The following is a 12,478-nucleotide window of genomic DNA, read 5'->3' on the forward strand; positions in this document are numbered from 1 at the left end:
GACCCTCTAGACAGGAATGTCAGACAGGTGGCTTCTATTTCAGGGTCAAAGTGCACAAAGGTAGTAGTAGATGACAGCCAGGGCTCTTCCCAACAGCTCAATCTCAGCATATCGGCCAAGAATGCAGGACTTGCTCAATGCCTCAAGGGGGAAAACTAAAGAAATGAATCAGTAACTAGCCAGGAGGTAGAGAGTTCAGAATGAGCCGTGCACACTTGCCTGGAACTCACAAGGACGTGCGTCAGTATAAGCCTTGCAGTTTCCTTGAGTCTGAGCCAAGGAGAAAAGAGATATGTGACAGCACTCGATTTGGCAGCAAAGGGGCAGGGTTACCTCACACTGTCTGGAGAAATGAGTGGTTCAGAAACTACCCAAACCTCCACGCTGGTGCTTTCCGACTGTCCATGCATGTTTCCCCATAACTATGTCCATGATGGTCATATTAACTGGAATGAATGATCAAAGAACACTGGAACATCATCATGAAACAAACACTTTCATCTTGGAAGTGAAAGAATAAAATGGCTGGTTAAAAAAATAACAGCACCTAAGAGGATTTGCAGTATTGAAATAACTGCAAGGAGGCGACTGTTTAGCAGCTGAAACACTGTCATTAACAGTGAGGAGGAGCACTTTATAAAGGCATTACTCCATGGGGATATGATACTCCCCGCATGAATGACTCATGAAAGCGTTTAAGAGCCTCAGCACGGGCAATCAGAAATGAGTTACCAAAAGACAGACAGAGAGAGAGAGAGAGAGAGAGAGAGAGAGAGAGAGAGAACAGGCAGAGAGATGGGCAGAACAAACTAAAAAGCCCATAGCTCCTGGGCCATGTCTGTGTTGTGTATGTCTGTCTCCCACTACAAAGACCTGTTTGTTGAGACACAAGCACAACTCTGTTGGGCCGTACACAAACAACATTCCACCTCCACCTGCTCATCCCGTGTGGAACCCACTCCGACTACAGCACACAACCTGGAGCCTTCAGCTAGTGCACACAGAAGAGGACATAAAAAAACTACATCTGGGCTCTGAAAGTTGCCGGCACCCAGAAACAACACAGCACCATCTGTAGGACTTCTGGAGAAGAAGAAAAGACAAACACGCACAGTTCATCTCTTATAAACTCCCTCCACCTTCACAATGCCTGAGATATAAATATGTGAGCTGGCCCACTTCCTCAACGGGTAAAAATATCATCAAACAAATTCCAGCATGTCTCTCGTTCTGTCTCTTGCTTTCCATCTCATTCGCTCTCTCTCTTTCTCCGTCTCATTCGCTCTCTGTCTCTCGCACTCCAGCTCACTCATTCACGGTCCGTCTGCTCTAGGACACTCTGCTTTCAACTGCATATCACAAAGTGTGTTTTGATAAGGGGGCATTTGTGCAGGACACGTCTGTGTACATTCCACACATAAAAGTTGATTTACACTTCTGCAAAGACCCGTGTCTGCGAACATGTGCGGGTCTCATACTCATAAGTCCCTACTCTGAGTTTCCACACAGAGACGTTTGTGCAACTCTTTGCAGAAGTATGAAGCAGCCTTTGCCATGATTTGGATGTGTATTTGATTGCCATTGGAATAACACAGAGCATGCGCGTGTGTGTAGATGCTAGAGGCAGCGCTGTGTAGTAGTGGTTACCTCCTGTGGTCAGTGAAGTCGCAGCTGTGACAGGAGAGAAAAGCACTGCCCTGGCTGGGCACAAACTGAGGACTACAGCACTTAACCCAACACGGGCTCTGGGGCTTAATGAATGTGGGCCATTAATCCGTAAAAAGGCTGGTGGTCTATTTCCGTAGCAGACCAGGCAAACACTTAAGGAGCTAATCACTGTGGACAGTGACAGACAGGTAGGCTATATGTATGTTAGCTTGTGATAAGTGGGTGAGAGGAATGGTGGCTCTTAAAGGTTCCATAAGGAGCGTGTGTTAAAGGTGGTTTCCACCCAGTGAGCATGACCCGCAGACAGGAGCCCGGGCCAGAGAGAAGCAGCGTACCCCGATACCCACCGGCACTCTGAAGGGTGAGGAGTTCGGTCCGTCCATGGAGAAATTCTTCTCGGAGCTGCCCAGGCCCGAGATGCTTCTCCGCCGAGGGGAGCGTTCGGCAGACACTTCTGGAGAAAGAACGGAGAGGACGAGTCAGTGCAAAGCAAGGAGATGGACAGGATGTCATGCCATACACCCTTCTACAGCAGACAAAGAGGTCTATCAAGCAATGGTGGGAAATTCTGGACCAATCACAGTGCTCAGCTTTGCCTTCACGATATGGGCAGGCTCCTCTCAGGGACTTGGTTTCCAGCACAGAGCCTGCTACGATCTTCCACCATCGCTGTTTTCACCATGTTCAGTTTGAAAAGGAGGCTGCTGATTGGCTGTCCAGTCTCAGCTTCACCTGCTACCCCTCCCCAAGCCTGTCCACTGGGCCCAAGTCAGGCCCAGTACATGAAAATAAACCAGCACAAGGTCAGAGGGCTGCACAGGCACAGGGGTCAAGCCAACGACTCAAGAACAGCTGACGTGTCATGGCCTACAGACTCCTTACGCTATTGCACAACTCTGTCACCTAAACCGGACACCCAGTAAAGTGCTTGTCAGAGAGGTCCTTCTTTCTAAAACTTTGCTGTCAAAGCCTGTCCAGTCACTTTCCATAATTCATTACCTTCGCGTTGCTCATTGAGGGACGTTCAGACATGCTCAGATGCCATGGAGACATAGGCGTGCACATGTCTCTCCCTGTGGTGGTGCAGGGCAGTGATATTTTTTCCAGGGTAGCAGGAACATCTACTCTATGTGCATCAAGGTTGCAGAGCGACACGACCTACATCTAGCTGTAGATGGGAAGCGATCCGCTCCTCAGAAGGCATGGTGGAGAAAAGCCCCAGGCTGGCTCGCCACACTCCTGTTAACCGAGAAGAGCAAGAGCACAGAGCACAAACATATGCAGTGCTCGCTTATTCAGCTCGATTCTAGACCTGGGCTAGAATGTGCCTGTTCCCAGAATTTTGCTCCGTCTTCCCAAATGGTTATTACAACTGGACCTGCTTGCTGCTTGAAATGCTGAAGAGCAACAGCCGGATCCAGCCGGATCAGCCGAGCGGTCCTGGAACCTCCGCCCCCCACCGGGTCCTGCACGACGGAGACACGAACAGGAACTCCATGGATGACCAACTCACAGCAATGCAGTAACCATGGGCAACTGACTCGCACATTAACGGAGTAACCATGAGCTACCAACTCATACAGTAATGCACTAACACGCATGCACCCCAGCACATGCATGCACTGCTGCAGCATACATGTGCACCACTACAGCACACGTTAGCAACACTGCAGCACACGCATGTAAAGCTAACACACACACAGGTTCAACTACAACTTACCCCTACAGCTCACGTGTGCAGCACTGAACTACACATATGTACAACACATGTGCAACCCTACAGCACATGCATGCACAGCTACAGCACCCCCAGCAGTGCTGAAGCACAAATGTGCACAAGCATGTATCGCTACACCACATGCGTGTTCCGCTGCAACATACACCTGTGCACCGCTAAAGCACATGCATGCAACACTTGCTCTGGGAAGGGTCCGTCTGATGCTCAAACCCCACTGGCCAGGACCTGGCCGCCACCCAGAGATCCATCGACTGCTGGCTAAAATTAGCAACATGGGAGTATCAATCAAATCTCTGTGACCCGCTGGGATCGCCACTCTCAGACACAGCCTGAAAACTTCATCTTTGACAAGCAACTTACAAAACAAGAGACCAGCTTAGAAAGTGAGATCCAAACCAAAGCCCAGGTGCAGCCCTCCCCTCCCCTCCTGCCTCCCCTGGGCTACTCCACAGTTTCCATTTAAATTCAGCGAGTGAGGAGACAGAGACCATAAGCAGCAGTCAGCAGTATTGAAATGCCACTTTGCAAAAACAGCAGCGGCCAAGTTTTCTCTCTCTGGCCTCAGCGATCGCCTGCTCCATCATTCACACTGCCTCCTCAGCTGTGTGTGTGTGTGTGTGTGTGTGTGCGTACATGGGTGCTTGTGTGTCTTCATGTGCATGCACACAAGCATAATTGTGCCATGCATAACCTGGGAGAGAAGCAGCACAGGGTTATGACTAAGCAATAAGCATGTCTCAAGTGCAGTTCATGCAGTGCTTATGTATCATGTGAGTCGTCACTGGCGCTCTGGGATACCCAGGGCGTCAGGACGAATGCAATGCACAACTTGAACAACCTCTAACACACACACTTTAGGAATCGCTTAGTGATGCACAGAAGCAGGCATAAATAACCTAGTGTAATAGAGCAGACCGAAACCTAATTAGAAGGGGGGGGGGGACAGAGCAATACAGGGCTAGGCAGAGACATACAGAGAAGGTAGATGGGGAGAGAGAGAGACAGAGAGACAGAGAGAGAGAGAGAGAGAGAGAGAGAAACAGGAAGACAATACCTCTGTCACAGCTGTTGCCCATCACCTGCGCAATAAACAGACCAGATCAGCATGTGATTGGCTAGAAAGTGACCATCACCCTCATCCAATGAGCTGCAGGATTTTCCTCTTAAGTGTCCATTATTCCGTTAGAGATCCCACAGGACTCTTAACTAGCAGTCTCTCCACAGAGTCTCTGTGTTCTGTCTCTGTTCTCTGGCATATCCTTATCCTACGTCCTCCTCTCACTCTCTCGGTCCCTCCTTTGCTGTGCTAGTGCTCCAGCATCCTCTCTCTCTCTCTCTCTCTCTCTCTTGCTCTCTCACTCTCCCTTAAAGCCAGCCCTACTCTCGTCACCCCTGCACAGACTCTCCTCTCTCTGCACATCAGTAGCTTGTTCCTCTGCCTCTTGCCTGGCCCACCAGCGGAAGAGATTTTACCGCATATATTCAATCAATCGCTGTAACCTCACTCCGCTGTTCCTCTCAGCACAACTGTGAGCACTTCCTTCCCCTTTCTCCTTATTCACCCCCCCACCAGTCACGTCACACACTCACTGCTGCAGCCTCTCTGTCTGACTCTCTCTCTCTCTCACACACACACACACACACACACGCACGCTAACACACACACCTGACAATGAGCATTAGGACAAATTATGAGGCGCTTGCTACCAAAGTGCGTGTGTGTGTGCAAAACTGTGTGAGAGCAAAACTGTGTGAGAGTGAGCGAGTGTGTGAGGGTTTTTTTTTGGGGGGGGGGGGGTGGAGTTTACAAGCTTCTATGGACATCATAGGTGTATGCTTTAGCTGTTGGTACATAAGGAAAGAACATATTAGGCCAGTTAACTGACTCTCAGACTGTATTAGCAAAACAATAAACAATCCTCCACTGTATATTGCACATGCCCTTCATATGCAACACAAGCCTGCATCCCTGTACCACCCAGGACAAACTACAACAAACGCCTTTCACAACACTGACTGCACGCTGCTCTAGAAAACAACTGCTCGGCCATCTGGATTTCTGGGCCCATTCCGTCTGTCTTACAGATTCTATAGCAACACATCTTACAGGTCCTACAGCAGCTCAGCCTACAGGTTATATAGCAACTCCTACAGCTTACAAGAATTCCAGGAGAATTCATTTTCCAACCATACTTTTTTTCCAGATTACTTCTCTCACCCCTTTACTGTGGGTCCTGCTGGGTCTTTGGGGCTGTGTGAGGGGGTAAAACATAGGCAATGTGACTCCGCCCATACATTGCACCCACCTTGTTAGCCCCACCCACCTCTGTGTCAGACTGGCATGGCAGCCCCCCCGCACCACTGCCCCCAAAAACCCACTGGCAGCATTCTTCATGGACAGGCCCTCCAGATCAATACAATACAGAACCATGGGGATGGGGGTGTAGATGGGCACCACCAAGCAGGCCAAAACCAACTGAGAGAGAAGGTGAGACACAGTGAAACAGCGAGAGAGAGAGAGAGAGAGAGAGAGAGAGAGAGAGAGAGAGAGAGAGAGAGAGAGAGAGACAGACCATCAGGATTTCTGCATTACCACTGGGTCAGCTTTCATTACGTACTGAAATAGGCTTCCAATATAGAGGTTCATGTCATTCAGAGTTTCAGATAAATCAATACTAACTGCCTCTGAGGAGAGCAAATACAAGGGCCTTTTTCCTAAAGGTTTTTTCTTTTTTTCTTAAGGTTTTTTTTTCTAAAGCCCTCCCAACAACGTCATGTACAAAACATGGTTACTCCCTCAGCATATTTTTATGATGGGAAAGAAGAATGCTCAAGTGAGAATATGTACACCCATATGAGAACATAACACTAAACCTGGGAAATTATCCAAGTGCAATTTACATCAGTTAAAAAAAGGAAGAAAATAAAAACGAAGAAATAAGCAGGTCAAAGTTCAATTTCCCCAAGGTTAAACTCTGTGAGTGATGTGTTAAAGACTTCATCCTCACACCAACACTGGGCCTTTGGGATGATGGCAAGACCTGATATTGAAGGCATGGATTGCATTAATTATTCATACACAGTTGTACCTCAGGTGGGGTGCTAGCTAACCTCCACCCTCATTGAAGTTCCTGCTTCCATTTCTCTCTCTGGAAGTAACCACAGAGAGGGCTGCTTACAGGAAAGCCTCACGACATATTGCACCACTGACTGAACCAAAAATTTGAGAACTTGGCTTTTTTTTTTGTATTCTCACTTCTTTTGTCTCATATTGGTGTGTCATCATTCATCCTAATCCTAATCAGATGTCAAATGCAGGAGACCTCTTCCCTTCTGTCCTGATTTATTGGCCACTTTGCCAGTGTTTACCCTCTGGTCTGTTTCTGAGGTAATTTCACGTATGGAATTCTATGAGGTCATAGCGCACTAATACCTGAACCACCTTTTCCACCATGACCCATCACAGATGATGACTAGAGCATCACACACGATGCTTTCAGAGCCTTACCGACATAAACCACACCTAATTGTCTCTGGGAAGCGCAGGAACAAACAACATTAGCCAAGTCAAGGTCTTCAAGGGAGGTGCTGCATGCCAAAACATACAAGATTGTAGTCAAGGCTCATGGAGGGTTATAGAGGGATTACAGGCATACATGTGCACAATGAACTGACTTAATAGTAGACCTCATGGCTGCCAAGAGTTCGATCAAAGTCATGTGTGGTGGGCTCTTGGCATGTATTTCATCCACGTGTTGGGTGGTGTAGCATCTAAACAAAGAAGCATTCTTTGAACCACCCTGTCATCAGCAACATGTCTAAAGATCAACACCTTATATATCTGAAAAATATTGGCAAGTTCATACAAATTTCAAAAATAAAAATATTATTTAATATATTACAGGTTTATAATTGTCTTTAACGGACAAAGCGCACAAGAAGGCGGCCTGTTTGAATGAACACCTGAAGCTGAAGTACCCGGTATGTGCAACATTAGAGTTGCATTGGACGTGGATTTCCAATAGTGCAGGAAAGTGCGCTGGCAACATCCTGTAATATTCGAGACCTGCAAAAAACTAGGATGCCGTGGGCGACCGTTAACTGACGTGGTCTGCAACTTAATGTGCACAGCAGACTGTCAGCAGGGCATTGTTGACCTGGACTGGGCGAGAGGTTCAGTTCAGCGGGTCGCGTAGACTAACGTCTGGTCCGCAAACGCAGTAGGCTACCCAAATATTAACTAAAAATTCGCTTAAATGTTGTTATAACCAACATCTGTTACTTTGCCAGGCACGTGTTATGCGTCACGAGCGCTGCTAAAGCAAATAAGTAGCTAAAAGCATAAACACACTCGCGGTTTATATTTCACACCAGCCCACATTAGAACTCCAAACTGTCCAGGAGACAGCTACCTCCATTAGTCTCCATCATGTACGAACATCACGAGGGTGAAACTTTTACATCTTAGACACTTGGGACATGCGGCGATTCAGAAACTTACCCATGAATTCCATTCGATATTTTAAGTCAATAATTACATCCCTCCGTCCAAATGAATTAAGTGATTCCGTGAGGAAAATGACAGTTGGTGCTGCTGGTGCTTTTTTTACACGTTTTTCCGTGCTCCACTCCTAACCAGACGCGCTGGAATGCAGAAAAGCCAGTGTGCGAGCCGGTCAAACCCACTGCGCGTTCTTCGTCTATCCGGCTGGTGTAAAGAATGCAACAAAAGCTCCGCGCGACCCGCGAATCCCGAAACACCAGCAAACCACTCCACGAGTCCAAGGGTACGTGCGTGCGGTCCGGCTCCAGTTTGAACCTGCCCACAAGACTAAAACGCGAGCAGCCTTTTCGTGATGCTGTCGTTGTTTTGCTGTTACATTTATTTCAGTACGTGTCTTAAAATCATGACAACAGGTCCCATCAGTCTTTAGTCCTACCTGAATTACATGCATTAACGTACCGTGCCAACAGAACGTTCGGGGTAATTCTCTCGGGCTGGGGGCGTTTCGTTGGAAATTACCTCACTTTCTACAATCAGTAGCTCACACCGTCATATTTCGGGCAGCGTGCAGGTGCGAAGGGCTGCAGGCTCACTGCTGCGATTAAATGAAGGCGGGAGAGCTTAAAACGTCTGGAGTAGGACGGACACACGGCGATAAAAACGTCTTCGCGGTGTTGATTTTTTAATGCCTGAATTAGGAACAGCTCGTTTTTGGCGCCCTCGGAAAGCCGTGCTGTTGAAGTGCGTTTCGGAATATCGGCATGCTTAAATATGCAAGATAACTTAATAAAAAGACTTAAATGCAACGAAATAAACTGACAAAGTGAGCGCGCCAAAACAACCATCAGCGCCGTATCCATAGTCATAAGAAACATGTTTCCAATAACATACGAATCACGACGCCGTTTAAGTTCCTGCGTTCAGACGCTGACTACCCGCAGGCTATCGTATTGCATTCTTTCTCAAGGTGACTCAATGTTTAAAGGAGGAAAGTTCACGTGTTCACCACTTGCTTTGTCTTACAGGCTTGTAAACATCAGAACCTGAGTGAAATTTTTTTATTGCTTTTTGTTTCAATGAAATTCTTACTTCCATAACCCCGAGAAAGGCAATGGAACAAAGTTTTAGGGAACACTGGTCTTTCACAGTGCCCTTTAGATTAGAGCATCAGTGGAATCAGTTTTCAAGTGAAAAGCCACATTTCCTTGACAAATGTATTTTCGTACTCCACACGTGCTTTACCTGTAAAAAGTGACCAGTACATAATGGCTTGAATTTCATGCTTATTGATCTGTGCAAAGGCCAAATCACTAATAAGAACACAATTATTATTAAATGTAAATACTATATGTGAGGCCTAAACCATAGACCTTCTAAAAATATATACAATTACATACAACATAATGTATGAAAGGCCAGAATGAAGGACATGTTATGAAGGACAGTCCAAAAAGCTTCTGATGACAGTTCCTCTGGTTGGCTAAAGATTTCATAAACTTGTTGTCAGAGCAGCAGAGAGAATGTGTAAATGTTCTCACGAAGATTCCACTCTGGAGTGAATAAAACATACACTCGGTTCCTCTAAAGTGTGTGTGTGTGTGTGTGTGTTGGAACTTCAAAACTCGCGGGCTGCTCTGAAGAGGTTTCCTAGGAGATGTAGGTAAACCGGTTCCCTTTCTAACCTCGGGTTCTTTTTCTTCCCTTATCTGAGCAGGTTCATCACAGTGCTGGTGTGAATGGGCACAGAAATCCATTCCTCTGTCTTGCTCTCAGGCGACCGAGGTGCTCATTGTTAAATGGCATGTACATTAACATATAAATAAGCCTCTCCTCTTTTCCACTCTGTGTCCACAGTGCAGCGGCATGAAAGGGGCAAGGGATGAATGACGCTCTCGCTCACAGTAGCTCAGCCATTGCCCTAACCCACAATAACCCCAAACCCAGCGCTGTGCCCCCCCGTGGCCTACCCTGACCTGTCCTGCCCCCTACCCCGCCCCCGTAGGGTCAGTAGACACAGCACGGCATGCAGTGGGATGGGCCGGGGGGGAGGGGGCACAGAGACTGACGTTGTACCTCACAGAGACTGGATTTGTGTCTTAGACCCACATTCCCAAAACCACCTCTTCTCACAAGCATCTACCAGCCCACAGTGGTCACCAGGTCAAAACACACACAAACATGCGCACACACGCACGCACCGAAACACACAAAGTATTGGAATCTGAGAAGCTCTAACATGAAACTAAAGGGACAGCATTTCCAAAGGTGTAAGCAATATGAACATGGCTCTTTACTGAACACACAAACATGACTATTGAACAACAAAGAGAACTTGGCCTAAATTAGCTAAGAGGAAAATCACAGGGTTATTTCCTCTAAACGTCAACCTGGATCCATGGTAGAGAACAACTACCTTGTTGGCAGTTTCATGAATCACTCTCCATCAGTTCCCTGGTCTTGAACTCAGCTACTGTTGAGCAAACTGGTTGACCAAACTGGTATGGCAGTCGCTTCATGAGGAACACCCTGTTCCTCATGAAGCGACTGCCATACCAGTTTGGTCATTGGTTTACTTATTTTACCTTATCTAATGCAGTTCCTAAAAATACAAATATGGTAAAGTGATCCTACTAATATACTTTTCCTTCTCAGGCCAAAGCACACAATCCAAACTGCATTTGTTGAACCAACAACAAACCATCTTTCTATACAGTACCAGTGACATTTATCAGTGACTGCGTGGGGGTTAGAAACCTGGCACCAGATGAAAAAGGTCAATGCAACATAAAGCATTTATCTTACCCGACATGATAACTCCCTCTGCTGGACACTCTGGGAACTGTCCTTCGGAGGGCACGCTGACAGTTCTTCTCAGACTGCGAATTTTGGCTGACGAACCTGTGGGGCTATCATGGATGTCCGCAGGTATCTGGGAACAGGGCAGAGGTCAAGCACATGAGGTCACCCGGGAGTGCCTACACTCACAGTAGGTTGTAAGGGTTAATCCAGATAGGGATACCGATTAACTAATAATTCAAATCTCCCAATAAGCAAGTTGTCAGTCAACCTAAATCAACCTATTACCCATCAGTTTAAACTGGAAAAGTGAGAGTACCGCTCACGGAAGTGCAATCAGGAAATCTTGCAGTTAGCATTAATACTGGCTACTCAAACAGTAGTCTCTTGCTGTCCTCAAATATAGACTGAAGACTCATCTATTTGTGGAGCATTTTGAAATGACCACTAATCCTGCACATATGGGAATATTGCACTATTAATGATTAATTGAACACTTCTAGCACTTATTGTTTGGTACTGCTCTTATTTTTGTTCGATAATGTACTCTATCATTTTGCATTTCTTTGTCGGTATCGGCAGTGACTCCTGTATCTATAAGTGTTTTATTTCAATGGATTAATTTGACCCTAACTTACTGTAATGGCTAGGATACATTCTATGAGTAGATGACAAAGCACCTTATAAGTCACTCTGTCTGCTAAAATGTTGTAAATGTCCTTTAGTAACACACTCAGCCATGCAGGAGCACTCCATGTCTCATGCAGCGGCAGCCAAGACAAAATGCTCACCTCCTCCTCCCTGTTGAGCAGAATGAGCTGGCTGTCAGTCAGGACACAGTACTTCCTCTCCCAGACGGCAGGCTCGGAAAAGGGTGACTGGCCGCAGGAGAAGCGGTGGCTGGGCGGGCCCTTCACATCTGTGCACACATGGGAGAGAAGAGAACGATAAGTCACACGAAACGCTGTACGGCTCCTAACCGGGACATGGAGCCTAGCTGAACTTCAGTGGGAGAGGCTCGTCAGAGCAGGGGGCATTTTAAAACAAACGTTTATAAACCAAAGGCAGGGTTAAAAAACACAACAGCACAAAGAGATTAGGATTTATATTATATTTCTCTCTCTCTCTCATATATATATATATATATATATATATATATATACACATACATACACACACACACACACACACACACAGTTATGTGCAAAATAATGGCAGTCTAACATCACTAATGTATTTAATTACTGATTTTGGCAGAAAAGATAATAACATGGGAAAAAATTCATGACTAGGTATAGCCGAGTAATAGGCAACCAACAGAATCAACAGTCATGACATGCACGCTACTAATTGGGTGTAATTGACTCATTTAATGAAAGGGGCATGTCCAAATTAATAGCAGTGTGGAGTTCGATTTGTGAGGTCATTCATTCCATGAAGAACAGGTGTCAATTATGGCCTTTATTTAAAGAAGGAGGGCAGCAAATGTTGTACCTGCTGGTTTTAGCCCTTGCTCAGTGAGTAAAATGGGTTGTTCCAGACATTGTACTGAAGGAGAACGAACTTTGATCAAGAAGTTGATTGGAGAGAGTAAAACATAAAGAAGTGCAGAAAATAATTGGCTAAAATGATCTCAAATGCTTTAAAATGGCTAACAAAACCCGAAACACGTGGTAGGAAAAGAAATACCCACCATCTGCATAGATCATAGAATAACAAGAATGGCAAAGAAGCATCCAATAATCATCTCCAGGGAAATCAAAGAAGATCTT

At 46.2% G+C, this 12,478-nt stretch overlaps 1 protein-coding gene across 12 annotated transcripts in view; it reads right to left on the reverse strand.

Moving 5' to 3' along the window:
* The window catches only part of rasal2 (RAS protein activator like 2), a 54,260-nt gene that overhangs the window by 16,133 nt on the left and 25,649 nt on the right, over window positions 1–12,478 (reverse strand). For 5 of the 12 annotated variants that reach the window (XM_081703734.1, XM_081703733.1, XM_081703731.1 and 2 more), the window contains exons 2-4: window positions 11,498–11,625; window positions 10,713–10,839; window positions 2,004–2,122 (exon numbers count right to left, since the gene is read on the reverse strand). In XM_081703734.1, coding sequence (XP_081559860.1) covers window positions 2,004–2,122; window positions 10,713–10,839; window positions 11,498–11,625 — 374 coding nt within the window. Of the gene's footprint in view, window positions 1–2,003; window positions 2,123–4,460; window positions 4,486–7,907; window positions 8,485–10,712; window positions 10,842–11,497; window positions 11,626–12,478 lie in introns of those variants that run through there. The other 7 variants (XM_027011374.3, XM_027011373.3, XM_027011377.3 and 4 more) reach the window with 6 other exon arrangements.

This window comes from Electrophorus electricus, chromosome 20, assembly GCF_041902795.1.
Source record: "Electrophorus electricus isolate QZ-2024a chromosome 20, ASM4190279v1, whole genome shotgun sequence".
Taxonomy (NCBI): Eukaryota; Metazoa; Chordata; class Actinopteri; order Gymnotiformes; family Gymnotidae; genus Electrophorus; species Electrophorus electricus.